Source organism: Entelurus aequoreus, linkage group LG01, assembly GCF_033978785.1.
Source record: "Entelurus aequoreus isolate RoL-2023_Sb linkage group LG01, RoL_Eaeq_v1.1, whole genome shotgun sequence".
Classification (NCBI taxonomy): domain Eukaryota; kingdom Metazoa; phylum Chordata; class Actinopteri; order Syngnathiformes; family Syngnathidae; genus Entelurus; species Entelurus aequoreus.
The window spans coordinates 101,217,287-101,240,443 of NC_084731.1; the positions used below are offsets into that span (position 1 = coordinate 101,217,287).

General features: G+C 43.7%; 4 protein-coding genes across 7 annotated transcripts in view; 1 reads left to right on the top strand and 3 right to left on the bottom strand.

Annotated features, from left to right (window-relative positions):
- Positions 1 to 138: 138 nt before the first annotated feature.
- LOC133660517 (LHFPL tetraspan subfamily member 3 protein-like) lies at positions 139 to 4,889 on the top strand. 2 transcript variants are annotated; one of them, XM_062064055.1, is made up of 6 exons: positions 139 to 186; positions 264 to 489; positions 548 to 752; positions 827 to 906; positions 1,023 to 1,201; positions 4,680 to 4,889. In XM_062064055.1, exons 2-6 carry the CDS (start codon positions 274 to 276, stop codon positions 4,708 to 4,710), a joined length of 711 nt encoding a protein of 236 aa, XP_061920039.1. In that variant the 5' UTR covers positions 139 to 186; positions 264 to 273; the 3' UTR covers positions 4,711 to 4,889. The 2 variants fall into 2 exon arrangements, with proteins under 2 accessions (XP_061920039.1, XP_061920048.1); XM_062064064.1 differs by having other exon boundaries at positions 1,023 to 1,170; positions 4,680 to 4,887.
- LOC133660490 (uncharacterized) lies at positions 4,865 to 6,436 on the bottom strand. 2 transcript variants are annotated; one of them, XM_062064037.1, is made up of 5 exons: positions 6,341 to 6,436; positions 5,676 to 5,880; positions 5,406 to 5,607; positions 5,266 to 5,343; positions 4,865 to 5,188 (listed from the first exon to the last, which is right to left on the bottom strand). In XM_062064037.1, exons 1-5 carry the CDS (start codon positions 6,422 to 6,424, stop codon positions 4,936 to 4,938), a joined length of 822 nt encoding a protein of 273 aa, XP_061920021.1. In that variant the 5' UTR covers positions 6,425 to 6,436; the 3' UTR covers positions 4,865 to 4,935. The 2 variants fall into 2 exon arrangements, with proteins under 2 accessions (XP_061920021.1, XP_061920013.1); XM_062064029.1 differs by having other exon boundaries at positions 4,865 to 5,203.
- A 116-nt stretch (positions 6,437 to 6,552) lies between these two features.
- Positions 6,553 to 9,967, bottom strand: LOC133660506 (synaptophysin-like). Its single transcript, XM_062064047.1, has 7 exons — positions 9,896 to 9,967; positions 9,384 to 9,449; positions 9,175 to 9,299; positions 7,639 to 7,834; positions 7,364 to 7,555; positions 7,122 to 7,304; positions 6,553 to 7,053 (listed from the first exon to the last, which is right to left on the bottom strand). Exons 1-7 carry the CDS (start codon positions 9,911 to 9,913, stop codon positions 7,000 to 7,002), a joined length of 834 nt encoding a protein of 277 aa, XP_061920031.1. The 5' UTR covers positions 9,914 to 9,967; the 3' UTR covers positions 6,553 to 6,999.
- Positions 9,968 to 12,209: 2,242 nt separating this feature from the next.
- LOC133660437 (voltage-dependent L-type calcium channel subunit alpha-1D-like) overlaps positions 12,210 to 23,157 on the bottom strand; it is a 58,234-nt gene continuing 47,286 nt past the window's right edge. Inside the window, exons 39-52 of one of the 2 annotated variants that reach the window (XM_062063939.1) lie at positions 23,045 to 23,141; positions 18,893 to 18,995; positions 18,723 to 18,824; positions 18,465 to 18,595; positions 18,262 to 18,396; positions 18,125 to 18,182; positions 17,842 to 18,055; positions 16,374 to 16,481; positions 16,161 to 16,270; positions 15,985 to 16,097; positions 15,709 to 15,913; positions 15,596 to 15,649; positions 15,428 to 15,528; positions 12,210 to 13,168 (exon numbers count right to left, since the gene is read on the bottom strand). In XM_062063939.1, the coding sequence (XP_061919923.1) occupies positions 12,908 to 13,168; positions 15,428 to 15,528; positions 15,596 to 15,649; positions 15,709 to 15,913; positions 15,985 to 16,097; positions 16,161 to 16,270; positions 16,374 to 16,481; positions 17,842 to 18,055; positions 18,125 to 18,182; positions 18,262 to 18,396; positions 18,465 to 18,595; positions 18,723 to 18,824; positions 18,893 to 18,995; positions 23,045 to 23,141 (1,792 nt within the window). In that variant the 3' untranslated portion in view covers positions 12,210 to 12,907. The remainder of the gene's footprint in view (positions 13,169 to 15,427; positions 15,529 to 15,595; positions 15,650 to 15,708; positions 15,914 to 15,984; positions 16,098 to 16,160; positions 16,271 to 16,373; positions 16,482 to 17,841; positions 18,056 to 18,124; positions 18,183 to 18,261; positions 18,397 to 18,464; positions 18,596 to 18,722; positions 18,825 to 18,892; positions 18,996 to 23,044; positions 23,142 to 23,157) is intronic. The other variant, XM_062063947.1, reaches the window with a different exon arrangement.

Here is a 23,157-nt window from a genome sequence, read left to right on the forward strand (position 1 = left end):
AATCCACTGAATGAGTGCGCGTTGTGATTGGTCGCTCAAACAAAAACAGTTGCAGTTCCCTCCATCTCCTGCGAGCGGCACTGTGGAGCGACCTGCGTTTGCGTCCCTTTACATCTGCGTACCGCTCGGGCGCGCGCCTCCCGTCCTTCACGAGCCGGTCGCGCGCACGTCGACGACCGTCTGCAGGTTGGTTTCGTTTTCTCTTTCACCACGTTCGCTTCTCAATGATCGCATGACGCCAGTTTTTTTTCTCCCGCCCGAAGAAGTCACGTGATGGCGTCCCCGGGCCTGGCGGACCTGTCCCGCCTCTACCAGACGGAGTTCGTGCGCAGCGCGCGCGCTGTGGGCGTGCTGTGGGCGGTGTGCACGCTGTGCTTCGCCGTCATCCAGGTGGTCGTCCTCGTGCAGCCGTCCTGGGTCGGCACCGCCGACGCCCGCCACAAGGGGGCGGGGCCGGCTCCCCCCAGCGGAACCCTGGGCTTATTCGAGGTGGGTTTCTGGCAGGTCACGTGACCACGGCCGACATTTCTGACGTCACGTGACACAGGTGTGCTTGGAGTCGGACCTCCCATTTCCAGACTGCCGCGGGCGCCTGTCCAGTTTGTCCCCGCTGCCGTCCTTCCAGTCTGTGGCGGTCCTGGTGGGCGTGTCCCTGTGGGCGGTGTGGACCAGCGTGATGTGTCTCTGCCTCTTCCGCTTCTGCAGCGCCGCCACCGTCTACAAGATCTGCGCCTGGCTGCAGCTCACAGCAGGTGGGTGGCCGTCTTGTGGGCGGGGCTAACTCTGCATCCTTCTGACCGAGGGCATCTCCCTTCCCCGCCGCCAGGGTTCTGCCTGGCGCTGGCGTGCGTCCTGTTCCCCGACTCCTGGGAGAGTCCCGAGATGAGAGTCCTGTGCGGAGACTCGGTAAGTGATCCCTCCCCCCTCCTCCCCATGGCGCTGACCTCGTGGCGCTGACCTCGTGGTGCTGACCTCGTGGCGCTGACCTCGTGGCGCTGACCTCGTGGCGCCCTTGCGTGCAGGTCGGAAGCTTCTCGTCCGGGAACTGCTCGGTCCACTGGGCCTACATCCTGGCCATCCTGGGCGTGTTGGACGCCGCCATCTTGGCCACGCTGGCCTTCGTCCTCGCCAACAGACAGGACGCTCTCCTGCCGCCACTCAGCAAGGAAGGTGGGTTGGGGGCGGGACTCTGTGCAAAAAGGTGGGGCTTGGGCTCAACCCTCACTTTCTGCACCTGTATGTGTGTGTAAATATATATGTGTGTATATATATGTATATATGTACTTATATCCATCCATTTTCTACCGCCTGTCCCTTTTTATGTGTCTATATATGTATGTGTGTAGCGGTATAGCTCGGTTGGTAGAGTGGCCGTGCCAGGAACTTGAGGGTTCCAGGTTCGATCCCCGCTTCCGCCATCCTAGTCACTGCCGTTGTGTCCTTGGGCAAGACACTTTACCACCTGCTCCCAGTGCCACCCACACTGGTTTAAATGTAACTTAGATATTGGGTTTCACTATGTAAAGCCCTTTGAGTCACTAGAGAAAAAGCGCTATATAAATATAATTCACTTCACTTCATATGTATGTATGTATTTATGTATATATGTACTTATATATGTGTGTATATATGTATGTATGTATTCATGTGTATATGTACTTATATATGTGTGTATATATGTATGTGTGTATATATGTATGTATGTGTTTATGTATATATGTACTTATATATGTGTGTATATGTATGTGTGTATATATGTATGTATGTGTTTATGTATGTGTGTATATATACAGTGTTTCCCATAAACTGCCAAGATACCTGTGGCGGTGGGGGCGTGGCTATGGGCGTGGTCACCATGACATCATCGAGTAATTTGCATAATTTACTACAATGATATGATTTTCTCTAAAAAGGCTCAAAAAATGTATACTTACTAATTAATAGTAACAGTTTTGTTTTAAACATCCATCCATCCATCCATCCATTTTACAATATAATTACAACACTTTATGTACATATTTATATACAGATTTGAACAATAAGTTATTCACTGAAATATATTTATTAATTGTGGTTCTTACAAAAAATATATCTTATAAAATATAAAAGCTAAAATGTCTCTTAAAGCTCTGCCCCTTTAATTGGTGCATACTAAATAATTTAACTTTAGCCTACTACTACAACCATATTATTTACCAGCAACATAAAGTGAAACAGAGGCAGAGGTGTCCTGCCACAGTCAGTAACAAATAAACAGAAAACAGTATTGGTCAAATACAAATAAGGCAACAAGAGAAGTATCCTACACTTCTCTTTTGTAAAGTAAATCTGAACAGCCTATATGGGCATCTACATCAACTATATGATTTGCCTGAAAAGCTGGCCAGGACAAAAAAAAAATATCAAAAAAAAATATTTTTTTTAAATTTTTTTATTTTATTTGTGGCGGAAGTAATTCTTTCGTGGCGGGCCGCCACAAATAAATGAATGTGTGGGAAACACTGATATGTATTTATGTATATACTGTATGTACTTATATACGTGTGTATATATGTATGTATGTATGTATATTTATGTGTATATGTACTTATATATGTGTGTATATATGTATGTGTGTATATATGTATGTATTTATTTATTTGTATATGTACTTATATATGTGTGTATATATGTATGTATGTATTTATGTATATATGTACTTATATATGTGTGTGTATATATGTATGTGTGTATATATGTATGTATGTATTTATGTATGTGTGTATATATGTATGTATGTATTTATGTATATATGTACTTATATACAGTATGTGTGTATATATGTATGTATGTATTTATTTGTATATGTACTTATATATGTGTGTATATATGTATGTGTGTATATATGTATGTATGTATTTATGTATATATGTACTTATATATGTGTGTATATATGTATGTGTGTATATATGTATGTATGTATTTATGTATATATGTACTTATATATGTGTGTATATATGTATGTGTGTAAATATGTATATATGTACTTATATATGTGTGTATATATGTATGTGTGTAAATATGTATATATGTACTTATATATGTGTATATATATGTATGTGTGTATCAGTGGCGTGCGGTGAGGTTAATGTCTGGTGAGGCACTGCATCATCACAGTCAGATTTACAAACATATGAACCCTAAATAGTATCTTATTCACCATGTGATTGGCAGCAGTTAACGGGTTATGTTTAAAAGCTCATACCAGCATTCTTTACACAACTGTAGCACACAAAAAAGCACATTTAATAAAAAAAAACATTATTATGGTCTTACCTTTCTTGCTGGACAGCCTTGCGTGTGTACCACGCCGTTTGAAAAGAACGGGTCTTCTGTCTCGAAGTCAAAAGCAAACCTTTTAGCTCTGGCGTTTGTATACCTTTAATTATTACCTCCTGCTTCGATTGAAAGTCCAGTTTAGAAAACTGTTTTATTTTACATATGTAATCCTCCATGTTTTTAATAAAAGTCCAGGCTAGAGGAAATAAACAATCGCTTGCAAACTTTTTTTTTTTTTCTTCTGCGGCCGAGGAATGATCTCTGAGATCACTACCGCCCTCTGCAACCGGGAGGCCGGATTACTGCGAGCCTCAACCAGTACGTCTTTTGCAGCAGATTTATGAATGCTCAGCACAAGAAATACGTTACACACATACAGTTTTTGACAAAATACACTGTACATTATATACCTCAGCTAACTAAACTATGCCATAGTTTAGTTAGCTGATATAATTCATATAGCAATACAGTTTCACTGCACAGCAGGCCAGCAGTTAGCTGAGTCCGCAATCCATGTTGAGGCACAAATCAGTGACGTGCCTCAACTGGCTGCTGATCACCGCACCGTCTCTTCTCAGTATTTGAACGGCAAATGTGAAAATGAAAATAAAAATAATCTAAAACTGGTGAAGTTAAATGGAAAATAACTTTAGTATAATCACTAGATACATATAACAATTTAATTATTATTTTTTTCTTTTTACATTTTTTTTCTTTCCATGACGGCAGGTGAGGCCCCGCCTCCCCTGCCTCTAGTGACGGCACGCCACTGGTGTGTATATATGTATGTATGTATGTACTTATATATGTGTGTATATATGTATGTATGTATTTATGTTTATATGTACTTATATATGTGTGTATGTATGTATGTATTTATGTATATATGTACTTATATATGTATGTATGTGTGTACATACATGTATGTATATATGTATGTATATATATATGTATGTCTATGTTTACATATGTGTCTATATGTATGTATATTCAGTATGTATGTATGTATATATGTGTATATATATATGGATGTACGTATATGTTTGTGTGTGCGTGTGTGCATATATGTGTGTTTGAATGTGTATATATATATATATATATATATATATATATATATATATATATATATATATGTATGTGTGGGGAAAAATCACAAGACTATTTCATCTCTACAGGCCTGTTTCATGAGGGATTTCCTCAATCCTCAGGAGATTTACATACATACATTTATATATATATATATATATATATATATATATATATATATATATATATATAAATGTATGTATGTATGTATGTATATATATATATGTGTGTGTATATAATACAAATGTATTGTGTGTGTGTGTGTGTGACCACAGGACTGCTGATGTCAGCGTAGACGTCATGTGACTCTCCATTGGATCTTCATCAAGTTGTCCTCCTCGCTATCCGTTAGCATGGTTAGCATCAGTGTCACTACGCTAGGTTACAAGCTGATGACATCATCAAAAATTACCTTTGACCTTTCAATGTTGTGTACTACATTGCCAAATAAAAAGGCGTGCACGTTTTCAACTTTATTAGTCGCACACACACACATCAACACAAATGTACATCATTTCCTTTCCTCGTCTCCTATTTCCTCATGTAGCCCAGCATCACCTGGGGGGCGGAGCTCAAGGCTCGGCGGCGTATCACTCGTCGTAGCCCCGCCTCCTCTTCGTTCAGCCGCTTCACTCTGAGCAGCGGCGGCTGGTCGCTAGGTGACGGAGAGGAGGCGTCGTCCAGGGACCGCCGGCTTCTCCTGTGGGCGGAGCCGGTGCTTTCGACGTGGCGTCGGACTCGGCGGCCGGAGGGGGCGGGGTCAGGGCCTACGACGGACAGGAGGCTGGCGAGCATACGTCTAAAGAGGCGGGACATGACGGTGACGGACATGACACCTTGTCACGACATAAACGCACTCACCTCACGTCTTCGTCCTCGTCCTCGTCCTCGTCTCGTTGGAGTCGCTCGTGTCTGGCCCCCTCCACCTGCGTCTCCATCCTGCCGATCACACGCCAACGTTAACTGAAGGTCCGCCCCCTCAAAGCGATTGACAGCCTCACCTGTCCATCAGGGCCTCAAGCAGCTGCGGTGCCACCAGCGTCCACCAGGGCGCCGGGGGCCTGCCCATGCTCAGGCCCCGCCCCGTCTCCTCATAGTCGGCGGGGGGCCGACCCCGGAAGTCTCCACGTGCTCCGTCCTCCTCCAGCAGCACGTCGTCTCCCGCCACCTCGGCGAGGAGACGGAGCACGGCGCGGGCGTAGGCTGCGAACATGCCAGAGCTTGGTTGGATTGGTCAGCGCTTGATGAATATTTGTCAGCTGTCAATCAACCTGCTCGCTGTTCCTCTTGCTCCCGCCTCTGGCCTTTCGCCACCAACCGCTGGAGGGCCTGCTCCAAGCTCCGCCCACTCCAGCCCTCATCCCTCAGCCAGGCGGCATAGGGCGCGCCCTCGCCATCGTAGGCCAGTAGGTTCTGACGTCGGACTCCGCCTCCTGTGAGGTCCAAGCCACGCCCACCAAGACCTGCGGGAGCACACTAAAACAGAGCGTTACCCTCCGAGGCCACGCCCCCTCACCAACACTCGTCATACACAGGTCACCATGGCAACAAATTGACTTCAAGAGGCGGGGCTTGGCTTTAAAGAGTTTTTTTTTTTCTTCAGAGTGCCAACCAACCACAGGGATTCGTTTTCTTCGGTTGCCATGGCGATGTCACCTGGCTCTGCGTCAGGAAGCGATGACGTCATGTTTGCGGCTAGGCTAACGCGAGCACGTGAGGGGATGACGCCACTTCCTGTGCGTGCTCGTCGTGGCAAACATCATCACCCCTGCCGGGAGACTGTTGCCATGGCGACCATCTCCTGTCACCATGGCGACCGGCAGCTTAAATGCGACACGGAAAACGGCAAAGAAACCAAAACGATGTAACCCTCAAAAAGGGGGGTTCACCTTGTTGCCGTGAAGACAAGAGAGAAAAGGCGGCAATGCGGTCCTACCTGAGCGACGGCGGCGAGCAGCAGCGGCAGCGAGACGAGCGACGCCATTCTGCCGACTGAGCGTGCTCGGCCAGTGCGCAACATGGAGGTGGCGGGGGAGGGGAAGGTGGGAGGAGCGCGGATGGCGGGCCGAAGGGAGGGAGGGAGACAGAGGAAAGGGGGAAGGAGGGGCCAGCATCAGGTGAAGCCTCATGTTACATAAGAGGTCCTTCAAGGTGACTGGCGTGTTGCCGTGGCAACAGAGGATGCTCGTTTTCAATAACAACACCGCTTTGTTTTCCTCTTTATTGAAATCTTACACTGAACAAAGGGCAGGGGGAGGGGCAGGGGGCGTGTCCATAGCAACAACATCATCATGATCACCATGGTTACTGACACACACACACACAGGAAGGAGGAGCATCACAAGCGTCCAACAGAGATGGATGCTGATTGGCTGCTGAGCCGCGCCAGCTAACCTAGGCGTTAGCTCGCTAACACAAAGGAAATATTAGCATAGTTAGCATCAAGACGACGTTGGAAAAAGGAGGAGGGGCAGGAAGCATCATGAGAGGTAAGAGGCGGGGCATTTAGTACGATGACATAACCGCCTGTCAGCAGCGTTGCATTGTGGGAAGCCAGCAGGTCATGGCTTCCTGCCAAGGACACGTGATCGGGGCTCACATCTGATTGGAGAAGGAGGTGGGCGCGTCCTGCTGGCGGTACTCGCCGTCCTGCGGGCAAACAGAGGGGGCGGAGCCAATGAGCGAGCGCTTTAGTCAACATGGCGGACATGGCTCACCTGGTTGTAGTCCGGCTGGTAGCCGCCTTGGCCGCCGGCATAGGGGTCCTGCTCGTACGCATCCGGGGCGGCGGGCTTGTCCTGAGGGGGCGGGGCTCTCATGAAGGGGGCGATGATGCCCGTCTCCTTGAAGACGAACCACAGGTTCCCCGCCCACAGGACCAGGTTGATGAAGCCGAACGCCTGAAGGCAAGACCGCAGCGTTAGGCGCCGTCGGCCGGGCCCCGCCCACCCGACCTTACCACGGATGTGTTGAGTCCGGACATGACGGGGTCGTGGACCTCGCGGCATTGGTTCTCCTCGCCCTCGCAAGCGGAGATCAAGGTGATGACGTAGTCGGGGTCGGTGGCCGTCTTCACGTCGGACAGACCCTTTGCCCACGCCGCCGAGCTCACCAGCCACATGAAGGTCATCACCGCCGTCACGCCCAGGTCCTGAACACGCACACGCACACACACACACACGCACACACACGTCAGCCCAGCACCACCAGGGGCCGGGGGCGGGGCCCACTCACCAGCAGGGGGCCCTTGTTGTTCTCCTTGTACTTGTCCAGGAAGAAGACGTAGATAGCGAGCGCCGCCGTCACGTACAGGAAGGACAAGACGCCGATGGTCACAAAGAACTCGGCGGAGGAGGAATAGTCGCCCACCAGGAAGATGTGCTCCGTGCCACGCTTACATGTGGGGGCGTCGAAGTAGACTTGGTGCAGCCTGACACACGATTTATTGGAAGTGGGTCTTCAGATTTGAAGCAAACTACATTTCTGCACTGATTTTTTTTTACACCGGATTTTTAAACGTTTAATTTTTTTACAACAATTTTTTTCACTGAATTTTTCTGCATCAATTTTTTTTATACTAAAATTTGATACACTGAGGTTGTTTTTTTTTAAACAGAATTGTTGTACACTTAATTTGTTATATGCTGTTTTCTTTTCGCAAAATTTTTGTGCGCTGAATTTTTTTACACTAAAGTGTTATACACTTAATTTTTTACACTGATATTTTTTGTACTAAATTTCGAAGCAGAATTTTTCTGCACGAGTATTTTAGACAATTTTTTTTTACACTTAATTATTTCACGCTGAATTTTCATACAGTTAATTTTTTACACTGATATTTTTATACAAAATTTTCTACACGGAATATGTCTGCACTGGTTTTTTTAGACTAATTTTTTACAGTTAATTTTTTTTAAGCTGAATTCTTCTGTGCAAAATTTTCCACACAGAATCTTCATACGCTTTTTCTGTACAGATTATTTTAGACTGATTTTTTTTTTACGCTGAATTTTTCTGCATTTAATTTTTTTACACTGAATATTTGTTACGTATAATTTTTTACGCTGAATTTGTCTGCATTCAAAAAATTTTGCACTATATTTTTTATACAATTTTTTTTTACACAATTTTTTTACGCTGAATTTTTCTGCGCTGAATTTTTCTGCGCTGAATTTTTCCACACATAATTTTTTACACTAGTATTTGTTATACAAAATGTTCTATGTTTCATTTTTCTGATTTTTTTACACAAAAATTGATACACTTAATTTTTTAGGCAGAATTTTTTCACACAGAATTTTCATACACAATTTTTTTACACAATTTTTTTCTGCATGGATTAAATCAGACTGATTTTTTCAACATATGATTTTTTTGGACTCTAAATATTTCTGCATTTAACTTTTTTTACACTGCATATTTGTTACGTATATTTTCTTACGCTGAAGTTGTCAGCATTTAATTTTTTTTTACACTGAATTTTTGCGCACCAAATGTTTTAAAATTACTACACCTTATTTTATACACTTATGTTTGTTAAGCTGTATTTTATTATTTTTTTTAGACTGAATTTTTTAACGTACAATTTTTTACACTGATTTATTTTACACTGACATTTTAAACACGAGAATTTTGCTTACAATTTGTGTCTAATGAGATTGTCAACGTAATTTGATGTAGAAAAATTCAGTTCAATAGGAAAGTCACCTAAATAAATACATGTCAAAATAAAAGCGTTGGTAATAAAAACACAAATCCACACTTTCTGACCTGAAAGGGTATTCAAAGTCCACCTGGACGCTCAGGTCGCTCTCTGTGCGGTTCTTGCACTCCACGGAGACGCGGAACGTCCCGGAATAACTCCCACATGTGGAGAAGGCCAAGATGGCGAAGAGCTGGGGGCGGGGCCAAAAGGGTGATGTCATTGACTGGGTCGTTAGGTCACTTATTGGTGATGACGCAATCATTCAGCCACTCACCCACTGTAGAACCTTGATGAAGCCCAGGGGAACCTTCAGAACCCGAAACTGACCCTGAGCCACCAGCTGGGAAACACACGAGACAAGGTTGACCTTTTTGACCAGGTAAAAACTGATGACGTCATTTAGTGACGGTCATGCTAGCAGTTAGCTCCCTGCTTGGCAAGGACACGACGTCATCACGTGACAACATCAGATAATCATCATCCGCGGCTGCCGTTTCACGCAGTCACGCACGACACACACGCGCCCCATTAGGGGGATGGCGGGAAGGGACAGCCGCTAAACCCCCCCAGCCCCCCAAGCCCCCCCCACCCCCCCCCCCCCCCCATCCACCCCCAACCCCACCCCGCAAATCGTCTTCATCGTCTCACGCGCATATTCACGTTCTGCGCCATGTTCGCGAGGATGCGTGGGGGGAGGGGGGGGGGGGGATGAAGATGAGCCGACATGGCGGGTAAAAAGAGTGTCGACATGAAAGGAAAGAAGATGAACGAAATGTCTTCTTTTACCTGATTGACGACGTCCATGTTTGACTTGGATAGGACAGCACGGAGGAAGCGAGGGATGGGGGGTGATGGAGAGGGGTGGGGGGGGGGGGGGGGGGGGGGCAGGACGACGCATGCGCGAGGAGGGAGGCGCACTGTAAGGGGGTCTTGGGGGGGGGGGGGGGTCTGGAATGGCGCGTAAGTATTTTTTAGGGCTGGCAGAATAAATAAAAATATCTTCATAATTGATAAAACTGCAGTGACGTCACATAACGTGGGTGTGGCCAGCGTGTATTTTCATACAAAATAACAGGGGGTGTGGCCTAAGTGTATTTTCATATCCTATACAAAATAACAGGGTGTGGCCTGTGTGTGTTTACTCATTAACAGGGGGTGTGGCCTGTGTCTGTTTACTAAATAACAGGGGGTGTGGCCTGTGTGTGGTTACTAAATAACAGGGGGTGTGGTCTGTGTGTATTTAGTCATTAACAGGGGGTGTGGCATGTGTCTGTTTACTCAGTAGCAGGGGGTGCGGCCTGTGTGTGTTTACTCAGTAACAGGGGGTGTGGTCTGTGTGTGTTTACTAAATACCAGGGGGTGTGGCCTGTGTCTGTTTACTAAATACCAGGGGGTGCAGCCTGTGTGTGTTTACTCAGTAACAGGGGGTGTGGTCTGTGTGTGTTTACTAAATACCAGGGGGTGTGGCCTGCGTCTGTTTACTAAATACCAGGGGGTGTGTCCTGTGTCTGTTTACTCAGTAACAGGGGGTGTGGCCTGTGTGTGTTTACTAAATACCAGGGTGTGTGGCCTGTGTCTGTTTACTAAATAACAGGGGGTGTGGCCTGTGTGTGTTTACTCAGTAACAGGGGGTGTGGCCTGTGTGTGTTTACTAAATAACAGAGGGTGTGTGGCCTATGAGTGTTTACTAAATAACAGGGGGTGTGGCCTGTGTTTGTTTAGTAAATAACAGGGGATGTGGCCTGTGTGTGTTTATTAAATAAAAGGGGGTGTGGTCTGTGTCTGTTTACTAAATAACAGGGGGCGTGGCCTGTGTGTGGTTACTCAGTAACAAGGGGTGTGGTCTGTGTGTGGTTACTAAATAAAAGGGTGTGTGGCCTGTGTGTGTTTACTCAGTAACAGGGGGTGTGGCCTGTGTCTGTTTACTCAGTAGCAGGGGGTGTGGCCTGTTTGTGTTGACTAAATAACAGAGGGTGTGTGGCCTATGAGTGTTTACTAAATAAAAGGGTGTGTGGCCTGTGTGTGTTTACTCAGTAACAGGGGGTGTGGCCTGTTTGTGTTTACTAAATAACAGAGGGTGTGTGGCCTATGAGTGTTTAGTAAATAAAAGGGCGTGTGGCCTGTGTGTGTTTACTCAGTAACAGGGGGTGTGGCCTGTGTGTGTTTACTCAGTAGCAGGGGGTGTGGCCTGTGTGTGTTTACTAAATAACAGAGGGTGTGTGGCCTATGAGTGTTTACTAAATAACAGGGGGTGTGGCCTGTGTTTGTTTAGTAAATAATAGGGGTGTGGCCTGTGTGTGTTTATTAAATAAAAGGGGGTGTGGTCTGTGTGTGGTTAGTAAATAAAAGAGTGTGTGGTCTGTGTGTGGTTACTAAATAAAAGGGTGTGTGGCCTGTTTGTGTTTACTAAATAACATGGTGCGTGGCCTGTGTGTTTACTAAATAACATGGTGTGTGGCCTGTGTGTTTACTAAATAACAGGGTGTATGGCCTGTGTGTGTTCACTAAATAAAAGGGGGTGTGGTCTGTGTGTGTTTTGTTTAGTAAATAACAGGGGATGTGGTCTGTGTGGTTACTAAATAAAAGGGTGTGTGGCCTGTTTGTGTTTAGTAAATAACGGGGTGTGGCCTGTTTGTGTTTAGTAAATAACAGGGGGTGTGGCCTGTTTGTGTTGAGTAAATAACAGGGGGTGTGGTCTGTGTGTTTGATTGACATGATATCTTCTCATGAAGCTGATTTTAAAGTGTATTCATTTCGTCTGAGCAGCTGAGACACAATGACTTATTCTTCTATGGTTATCGACACATTCTGTTATCACCGTGGTGTGTCCCAGAAAATGGCAGAGAGCAGTGGTACACGGGCTCCATCTAGTGGTACGCCAAAGAATCACTTAAATACAGAGTTTTATTTTCCTTGTTAAATAAAACCTCTGCCTTGTTTTTAATGAATACTTAGGCCTACTACGCTACTGAATTTAATGTTGGTCGTCATGGTGATACCTGTTTGAGAACCACTTCCATAGACACAGTAGAGTTGGAGTCATGTGACCACGTGAGCACCGACTGCACCCAGCCAGCAGGGGGTGGCGCGAACAGGTAAACTCTCACGTGAGCACGCGGGTGAAGAGGAGGACTCAGGACATGTTTGTCGTCACGTTTTATTTGAGGTAAAAGGTCGTGCGACTGACGTTTGGAGAGATCAAAGCCCTTCAGTCAGGAAGAACATGATTGACACGCGAGGATTTAAAAAAACAGCAGGAATAAAAAAGACATTTTCACAATAAAAACTTCAGATCAAACATCAGAAAAACAGTCCATCCAAGATTCACGACCTTTGACCTTAACAACGTTCTCCTCACAGAGGCCGCACGCGTCTCGCCGCAAGACCACTTGGGCGTCGGCCATTCCCGGTGCGGCGACATGCTAACAGGAAGTGTCTCGTCCATCGCGACCGGCACAGCTAGCGATGGCGGCCACGACTTGGCAGGTAGCACTGTAGCTGTTAGCATGACAATGCTATTTTCTTAGGATGATGCAATGACACATGTTTACGTGTGTGCTAGCAGTGTTAGCAGTTAGCATCACATGGTTGTAGCATAAATCAAAAGGGGTGGAAACAAGTCAATGAAGCTAGCATGCTAACCAGCTGAAAAAAGCACCAAACTGCATGGTCGCCCCCTTCTGGAGAAGAAGGAACCTTACACATGACTTCCTGTCACCGCCCGTAACACGTTGCCATGACAACCGTTGTCGCCTTTCTCCCGTCCTGCCCTGGTCCGGGACGTCTCTCCTGTGTCCATCAGAAGGAGGTCACGCAGGTCATCTCGTCCGCCAGTTCCTCCTCGTCGCGGCCCGTCCTGATCGGCTCCTCGTCGCTGTAGAGCGCCGCGGAGTCGGCGGCGTTGTTGATCAATTCGTGGCCGGCGGACCCCAGCAGGTCGCTGGCGGCCGACTCCATCTCGTCCACGGTCATGTGACATGCGTCGGCGATCTCCCGCTTTGCGAAGGCCACAAACTTGGGGTCGCGTGCGTAAAGACCTAACCCTTCGGAAATGAGAACCTGCGGCGACAACAACAAGGATCACGCAATCCACTAGTCGGGTCTGATTATTTAGAACAACAATGATAATGCAATCTCCTTGTGGGACTGGTTATTTAAAACAATGATCATGCAAATGACTAGTTGGGTCTGGTTATTTAAAACAACAATCATGCAATCGACTGGTAGGGTCTGGTTATGTAGAACAACAATGATCATGCAATCGACTAGTTGGGTCTGGTTATTTAGAACAACAATCATCATACAATTGACTATTTGGGTCTGGTCATTTAAAACAACAACCATACAATCGACTAGTGGGGTCTGGTTGTGTAGAACAACAATGATCATGCAATCAACTAGTCAGGTCTGGTTATTTAGAACAACAATGATCATGCAATCGCCTCGTCGGATTTGGTTATTTAGAACAACAATGGTCATGTAAACTGCTGAGTCAGGTCTGGTTGTTTAGAACAACAATGTTCATGCAATCAACTAGTCGGGTCTGGTTACTTAGAACAAAAATTACCATGCAATCGACAATTCAGGTCTGGTTATTTAGAACAACAATGGTCATGTAATCGCAGAGTCGGGTCTGGTTATTTAGAACAACAATGATCATGCAATCGACTAATCAGGTCTGGTTATTTAGAACAACAATGATCATGCAATCGACTAGTAGGGTCTGATTATTTAGAACAACAATGATCATGCAATCGACTAATCGGGTCTGGTTATTTAGAACAACAATGGTCATGCAATCGACTAGTAGGGTCTGGTTATGTAGAACAACAATGATCATGCAATCGACTAGTTGAGTCTGGTTATTTAGAACAACAATCATCATACAATTGACTATTTGGGTCTGGTCATTTAAAACAACAACCATGCAATCGACTAGTCGGGTCGGGTTATTAAGAACAACAATGATCATGCAATCGCCTCGTCGGATTTGGTTATTTAGAACAACAATGGTCATGTAAATTGCCGAGTCAGGTCTGGTTATTTAGAACAACAATGATCATGCAATCAACTAGTCGGGTCTGGTTACTTAGAACGGGGGACGGCGTGGCGAAGTTGGTAGAGTGGCTGTGCCAGCAATCGGAGTGTTGCTGGTTACTGGGGTTCAATTCCCACCTTCTACCTTCCTAGTCACGTCCGTTGTGTCCTTGGGCAAGACACTTCACCCTTTGCCTCTGATGGCTGCTGGTTAGCGCCTTGCATGGCAGCTCCCGCCATCAGTGTGTGAATGTGTGTGTGAATGGGTAAATGCGGAAATACTGTCAAAGTGCTTTGAGTACCTTGAAGGTAGAAAAGCGCTATACAAGTATAACCCATTTATGTATTATTATTTATAACAACAATGACCATGCAATCAACAATTCAGGTCTGGTTATTTAGAACAACAATGGTCATGTAATCGCCGAGTCGGGTCTGGTTATTTAGAACAACAATGATCATGCAATCGACTAGTAGGGTCTGATTATTTAGAACAACAATGATCATGCAATCGACTAATCGGGTCTGGTTATTTAGAACAACAATGGTCATGCAATCGACTAGTAGGGTCTGATTATTTAGAACAACAATGATCATGCAATCGACTAATCGGGTCTGGTTATTTAGAACAACAATGGTCATGCAATCGACTAGTAGGGTCTGATTATTTAGAACAACAACGATCATGCAATCGACTAGTCGGGCCTGGTTATTCAGAACAACAATGATTATGCAATCGATGAGTCGGGTCTGGTTATTTAGAACAGCAATGGTCATGAAATTGCTTAGTCGGGTCTGGTTATTTAGAACAACAATGATCATGCAATCAACTAGTCGGTTCTGGTTATTTAGAACAACAATGGTCAGGCATTAACCTATTCGGGTCTGGTTATGAAGAACAAAAATGATCATGCAATCGCCTAGTCGGGTCTGGCTATTTAGAACAACAATGATCATGCAATCGACTGATCGGGTCTCGTTATTAAGAAGAACAGTGATCATACAATCGCCTCGTCGGGTCTGATTATTTAGAACAACAATGGTCAGGGACTCGCCGTTTCGGGTCTGGTTATTAAGAACAAAACTTATCATGCAATCGCCTAGTAGGGTCTGGTTATTTAGAACAACAATGATCACGCAATCGACTGATCGGGTCTGGTTTTTAAGAAGAACAATGATCATGCAATTGACTAGTCGGGTCTGATTATTTAGAACAGTGATCATGCAATCGCCTAGTCGGGTCTGGTTATTTCCTGCTAGTCGGGTCTGGCGGTCGCTTACCGCCTCCACCAGGCTGTCAGCTGAGCCTCTTTTCTCGCCGAAGGGAGCGTTGAGCTGAGAAGGAACTCTGAGGGTGGTGTAGGCTCTGTAAGGGGGCGGGGCTAAACCAGGCAATGACATAATCAGACAAGAGATTGGCGGTGAGGATCTAAGAGTGTCGGGCCTCACCTGCTGGGTCGCCGTACCAGGCGGGTGTGGGAGCCGCGCCGGTCACGCTGATACCTGGTGGTGGAAACACAACATTGCACGTGGTGCTGCATGACACGACATGTGTTCCTTACCTCTTCCTGCTTCCTTCTTGCAGTCCCCGCCCCCTCCTGTCCTAACCCCTCGCTGGCCCCAAGGGGGGCTGCCCTCCTCCTCCACCAGGATGAGAGGCGCGTACAGGAGGCGCCCGCGGCGAGGGCACGGATTGGCCCACGACGCGGAGGACGCCGCCGAGGAGCGACCGGACGACTGATGAGATTCGTAACTGCCATACGTCTGCTGGAGACAGGAACGTGTGTGTGTGTGTGTGTGTAAAGACCAGATGCATGTGTGTGTGTGTGTGTGCGTACCTGAGTGCGAGCGCGGCGTGGGGGGGAGGTGGGGTGGTACGTCCCCGGCAGGGGTAAGTCGTCGCTGCTGCCCTGACGTCTCAGACACTGGATGTTAAACGACGGCTTTCGACCTGGCGGGCACAAGACGCTGTCAGCCATCTAGGATGATGATGTCATCGAGGCCAATAGCTCACCTGTGGGCGTGGCCGGGAGAAGGCGCCGCCGCGTAGTCCTCCTGCCCTCGCCGTGGTGGCCGTAAGGGGCGTGGCCATCGTAGTGCAGAGGAGGCTCATCGGGGTAATACCTGCAAAACACACACATTTAAATGTACACACACACACACACACACACACACACACACACACACACACACACACACACACACACACAGACACAGACACACACACCTGTCTGGAGAGGTGAGGCTGTCGGCGTCCTCCTCTCGGCTGTAGTACGCCGTGTCTCTGGAACCGTCCATGTCTCCATTCCTCCAGTGTCTGTCCCTGGACTCCCTCCTGTCAATCACAGCCCAATCAGCAGCCCCTAGTGGACCTTACAGGAACTACAGCAGGGGTGTCCAAACTTTTTCTACTGAAAAAATCAAAGCATGCGGGGGCCAATTTGATATTTTTCATCGTCATAATCAATACAATATATACATTTTTAACCTTTAGGGCTCCCCTCAAGGGGCGCTGTCATAAAAATGTAAAAAATAAGTCATATATACTTTTCATTCAATGCTTAAATGTCTAGATCATCTTCAGGTCTATCTGTCGATATAAAGTTATTATTTGTTATTTTTATGTTTTAAGCCCTTTTGGTCAAAACTTTTTTTTAAATATCAGAATCAGAACCAGAATAGTTTTATTGCCATTGTTTGAGAACGGGTTCACAAACTAGGAATTTGTCTTGGTACAATCGTGCAAATATATGCTATATTTTACGCTACATGCTATATTTTCTCCAAATAATTTTTCAAAATGTAATGTTCTATGTGAAGTAAATGGAGTCTTGAATATGTCAATAATTAATACAAAATAAACATTGATCATTATTATTTTTTGAGTAGTGACAGTTTAAAAAAAAAATCCCACTAAACATCTTGGGGATCCAAAAGGGTCCCACTCATAAAAGCTTTTTTTTCTTCAACTCTTAAATCTTTAGATTGACTTCAGATCTATCCATCCACTATGAGCTTTTTATTTTTTTTATTTTATTTTTTTGTTTGTTTTATGTCCTAATTGTCAAAGAAAACTTAAAAAATATTTCAAAGTGGAATTTTTGATGTACAGTATTTAGAGCCCTAAACATGTCAATAATTCATAACAACATTGATTTTAATGTTTGTTTGTTTTTTAAGCAATGACAGTATAAATAAATAAAAAAACACAAAAAAATTATTGGGGATCCAAAAGGGTCCCACTCATAAAAGTGTTTAAAAATAAGCCATGCATTTTTTTTTACTTTCAACTGTTAAATCTCAAATTTCAAATATATTCATCAGTTATGAGTTTTTTATCTTTAAAAAAAAAATTGGTTTGTTTCATGCTCTTATTCCCATATATGACAAACACACTTAAATTGCAATATTTTCCCCAAAACTATTTCAAAGTGTAATATTTGATGTGAAATAATTGGAGCCTCAAATAGGTCAATAATTCATAACAACATTGATTTTTATGCATTATTATTTTTTGAGCAATGACAAAAAACAGCCTGCATGGCAGCTTTGTGTTATCTAAGTCAACATTGCAACTTTTAATGGTTACATTTCACCTGTTTGTTATTTTTGACACTTTTTTATGTTTAAAAAAATATATTTTTATAATATTTTTAGAATGTCCTATCCCCATCATTGTTTATTTCACAATCTACCTTCCATGTTTGTGATAGGACGGCCTCTTGTGGGCGTGGTCTACGAGGCCATTCCTGACCGAGGATCGGCGGCGGTGATGATTGACAGATAACCTCAGATTGTCCCGCCGCGACATGTCGTAGTCGCTGCCGCTGGACATTTTGGCGAGCGAGCCCACGCGATGGATCAGACCGCCGTTCAGCACGCCGCCGTCACCCACTACACCCCCCGGGCCTGTGGGTAAAAGGGGGCGGGGCTAAGTGAATCCACGCAGGAGGCCACCTTTGAAAAAGAGGGCATTACCTGTGGGCGTGGTCAGCATGGATCCTCGTCTGTCTCGGTGTGGCCCCCCTGTGTCCTCCTGCAGAGGCGGAAGGGCCGTGAGTGCATGTGAGTGCATGTGAGTGCATGTGAGTGCACGGTTAAAGAAGAAAGCCCACCTCTTCCTCATCCCTCATGGCGTCCTCCTCTTCCTCCTCCTCCTCCTCCTCCTCCCCCTCTTCCAGGTCTTCGTTGAGGGCCAAGCGCATCTCTGGACCAAGATCCTGCAGAGTCTTCAGACCGGCTTTGCACAGCTGCCGACACGCGCGGGTTAACACGTGCACGGCTAGAAAGTGCACGTGAGGACATGTGACTGACGCACCTGTATGGCTGACGGGTTGGTGGCTTCCGTCTCGACACTCAAACCCCCCCTCTCCTTCCTCTTGCGGAACTTGCGGAAGTAATCCTGGATCAGGAAGGTGGCGTAGAACTTCCCCACGGTCACTTCCTCCTCTGCAGGAAGCAGCACCATGGTAACAGTCACCTGTCATGTCACTTCCACACATCCTTCCTATACTGCTGATGCTTGTTTGTGACACTGAAGCAACTAGCATGCTAAGTCTAGCGCTAATGTTTGTACCTTCATGCGGTGGAATGACTTCATCCAAAAGTTTGGGTTTCATTCTCTTCCAGATCTTCTTGATGATCCCCCGCAGCTCCTCGTTCTCCTGGTCCGCGTTGCCTAGCGACAGCACAGCGCGTCAACAAGGAGGCCTGTGACCTCGGTCAGGACGCTTCTCGCCGCCGTACCTTCGGTCTTGATCTTCAGGGCCGTGCGCACCAGGGCAAACAGGGTGGCGTTGAAGGTCACCATCCCGTCTGAGTTGAGAGGCATGTTCATGGCGACCAGACGCTAACCACAACACGGAGGTTACATGTTACATCAGGACACAGAACATTACAAGTCTAAAGACAACAACTAAACCTTTACTCTGTATTGACATTTTACTAGTGAACCTTATTTCTACTCTTGTAATAAATATTGTTCGTTACATGTATGCTAGCTCTATGTTGTGACATGAATTTTACATATATGTTACATATGTAGCTTTAAGTTGTTACATGTATGTTACATATTTTTCATATGTAGCTTTGCGTTGTTACAAGAATGTTACATATGTAGTTTTAAGTTGTTACAAGAATGTTACATGTCATTTAGATATGTAGTTTAATGTTGTTACATGAATGCTACACATATGTTACACATGTAGCTTAATGTTGGAACATGAGTGTTCCATATGCAGCTTTAAGTTGTTACAGGAATGTTAAATATATGTTACATATGTGGCGTTACGTTGTTACATGAATGTTACATATAAGTTAAATACATAGTTTTAAGTTGTTACATGAATGTTACATATATGTTACACATGTACCTTCATGTTGGTATATGAATGCTACATATATGTTACATATGTAGCTTCATGTTAGTACATGAGTGTTCCATATGTTACATATGTAGCTTTAAGTTGTTACAGGAATGTTACATATATGTTACATATGTAGCTTTAAATTGTTACATAAATTGGGCTGACCATATTCTGAAATCCCAAAAAGAGGACACATATATGCGTGCCAAGGCGGGCAGCACGCCAAGGCCGGGACTAGATAAAAATTTGCCAATGATACCCGAACTTGCTTTATAAATAATATATTTATTTAAATAAAGAATTTTTTCTCCTCTGTTGACAGCAGTGTTGGCGCTAGGAATTTTCAAAATGGGATCCCAGGGACCCCATCAAGTCATAAAAATGGGGTCCCACAGTAAATTTTTGGGGTCCCACTTTTTTGTAAGCGTTTTGAAAAAAAATTATAAACGTATGCATTATCCTGTTGTATCTCACATTCTACATTGTGTTTGGGAAAAAGGTTGTCATAAACGTTACTTAATTCATTAAAAAAAAATTAAAAAAAATTAAACAATTTTGTATACATATGTAAATGTATTCAGTTATAAACATTCATTCACTTTCTTCTTTCCTTCATGGATCTAAACTTTACAGTTGCTGGTAGTTTTTTCTATGTTTTTATTTCAGAAGTTGTAGGTGTATTTATTTCAGTATAAAAGTGTAAAAAGTGTTTTGCTTCAGTCATGAAATGATGATAATGGTGTGCCAGGGCATACATACATTTTATATTTAACGCTTAAATCTCTGGAGTCTACATGAACTTCAGATCTATCCCTCATTTCAAAATGTTTTAATTTTTTTATGTTGTTTTTTTGTTTATTTGTTTTCCGCTCTTTTTTTGTCAAACAAAACTATGTTTTTAATGGCAAACACACAAAATATGCAAATTCTTCCACCCAAAATATTTTTCAAAGTGGAATATTTGATGTGAAGTAATCGGAACCTTGGATAGGTCAATAATTCATAATAACATTGATTTTGATTCAATATTATGTTTTGAGCAATGACAGTTTGAAAGAAAAAAAACAGCTTTGTTTTATTAGTCAACATTGCAACTTTTTCTAAATTACATTTCACCTTTAAGCTTTTTTATTTCACTTTTGTTATGTTTTTGTTTATTTTAATAGTATTTTTAGAATGTGCCGTGGGCCTTTAAAACATTAGCTGTGGGCCGCAAATGGCCTCCGGGGCACACTTTTGACACCCCTGCTATAGATAATAAAAAATTAAATCTGATAAATCTATCGATAAAAAGCAGATCCTGTCGACGCATGCGCGTTTATCATAACGCACAGTCACCATCTCTGCTTCAGTAAACGATGACGGTGATGACGTCACTGTCAGTGAAGCTAACTTGTCAGCTACTTTTTCAAGAGACTCCTTTTGAATACTCCTCGCACATTAACACTTCAAAAGGCAAACAATTGCCCAGTTTTTTGACCTGCAAAGTATGTTTTTGGGGTGGAGGAGTCTGCTCGGGTGCTGGTTAACTTGAAGCTAACAGCTAACCTGTCTCCATCCTGTAACGATGTGGATCCAGCGGGAGATAAAAGTGAAGTTTCCATGGACTCACAAAGACTAAAATAACTCATTTACTGGAGTTAAAAATGTTGACTTTACACTCACCTAAGTGTTTGCCATGAAGTCTTTATTTTGACAGCCCCTCGCGGTAAACTTGTCTGAGTGCAAACTGAGGCAGTATTTGTCATTGATAAAACTTTTGGCGAGTCAAAATAAAAACGCAATAAACGTGGACGGAAATTTGACCCGGCAAATATAAACAAAACAAAACACTGGCGGGAAGCGATAATTGATACAATAAAAAAAAACAAGCAAACCGGGTGTCTTGTCTGTCTCTCCAATCCCTTTACCATGAATTGATTAACGTGGACCCCGACTTAAACAAGTTGAAAAACGTATTCGGGCGTTACCATTTAGTGGTCAATTGTACGGAATATGTACTGTACTGTGCAATCTACTAGTAAAAGTTTCAATCAATCAATCAATCCCTCGCTCTCTCTGTCTCTGCCCCTACCTCACGAATGCTGCTGCGTGCGCACACCTTCACAATTTGTTTTGTTTTTAACCCCTTCTTAACCCTGAACGTACATTGAAAATACACGCAACCCTAACTCAAAATACCCGGACATTTGAGGCATTTAAGAAACTCCGCCCGGACAGCCCCACAAAAGAGGACATGTCCGGGGAAAAGAGGACGTATGATCAGTCTAATGTAGCTTAATGTTAGAATATGAGTGTTCCATATGCAGCTTTAAGTTGTTACAGGAATGTTACACATATGTTACATATGTGGCGTTACGTTCTTACATGAATGTTACATATAAGTTACACATACAGCTTTAAGTTGTTACATGAATGTTACATATATGTTACACATGTAGCTTCATGTTGGTACATGAATGCTACATATATGTTAAACATGTAGCTTTATGTTGGTACATGAGTGTTCCATATGTCACATATGTAGTTTTAAGTTGTTACAGGAATGTTACATATGTAGCTTTAAATTGTTACATAAATGTTACATATATGTTACACTTGTATGTAGCTGTATGTGTTTACATGAATGCTACACATATGTTACATATGTAGCTTTATGTTGGTACATGAGTGTTCCATATGTTACAAATGTAGCTTTAAGTTGTTACATGAATGTTACACATGTGTAGCTTTAAATGGTTACATGAATGTTACATATGTAGCTGTAGTTTGTTGCAGGAATGTTACAAATATGTTACATATTTAACTTTAAATAGTTAAATAATGTATATATGTTATATATATAATGTATATATGTTACACATGTAGCTCTATGTTGGTACATGAATGCTACATATGTCACCTATGTAGGTTTATGTTGGTACATGAATGTTCCATATGTAGCTTTAAATTGTTACATATATGTTACACATGTAGCTTTATGTTGGTACATGAATGCTACATATATGTATCACATGTAGCTTTGTTGGGACATGAATGCTACATAAATGTTACATATGTAGGTGTATGTGTTTACATGAATGCTACATACATGTTACATATGTAGCTTTAGGTTGGTACATGAGTGTTCCATATGTTACATATGTAGCTTTAAGTTGTTACATGAATTTTACATACATGTTACATATGTAGCTTTAAATTGTTACATAAATGTTACATACATGTTACACATGTAGCTTTATGTTGGTACATGAATGCTACATATATGTTACACATGTAGCTTTGTTGGTACATGAATGCTACATATATGTTACATATGTAGCTGTATGTGTTTACATGAATGCTACATATATGTTATATATGTAACTTTAAGTTGTTACAGGAATGTTACATATGTAGCTCTATGTTGTCACGTGATTGTTACATATATGATATATATATAGCTGTAAATTGTTAGATACATGTTACATGAATTTTACATATGTAGCTTTAGGCTGTTACATGAATGTTACATACATGAAGCTCTGATTACCTTACAGGCAACTCTGTGAGGGCAGAGTTTTCCAAAACCAAGAGGAGGCTGAATCCTCCGAAGTAAAGCAACGACGTCCAGATGTTTGATGCGACCTCTGAGCGGTACAACAA

Bases quoted from the DNA above. Each gene is read 5' to 3' on its own strand.
- LOC133660490 (XM_062064029.1), bottom strand. From the start codon at position 6,424: ATGTTGCGCACTGGCCGAGCACGCTCAGTCGGCAGAATGGCGTCGCTC. The intron at 5,344-5,405 runs GTGAGGCTGTCA...TGTGATCGGCAG, and splicing joins CTTGAGGCCCTGATGGACAG to GATGGAGACGCAGGTGGAGG. The intron at 5,204-5,265 runs GTGAGTGCGTTT...CCGCCTCTTTAG, and splicing joins GACGAGGACGAAGACGTGAG to ACGTATGCTCGCCAGCCTCC.
- LOC133660506 (XM_062064047.1), bottom strand. The intron at 7,835-9,174 runs GTCAGAAAGTGT...ATCGTGTGTCAG, and splicing joins GACTTTGAATACCCTTTCAG to GCTGCACCAAGTCTACTTCG. The intron at 7,054-7,121 runs GTGAGCCATGTC...GTTTGCCCGCAG, and splicing joins ACCAGCCGGACTACAACCAG to GACGGCGAGTACCGCCAGCA.
- LOC133660517 (XM_062064055.1), top strand. From the start codon at position 274: ATGGCGTCCCCGGGCCTGGCGGACCTGTCCCGCCTCTACCAGACGGAG. The intron at 490-547 runs GTGGGTTTCTGG...CACGTGACACAG, and splicing joins GAACCCTGGGCTTATTCGAG to GTGTGCTTGGAGTCGGACCT. The intron at 1,202-4,679 runs GTGGGGCTTGGG...GTGTGACCACAG, and splicing joins GCGGGACTCTGTGCAAAAAG to GACTGCTGATGTCAGCGTAG.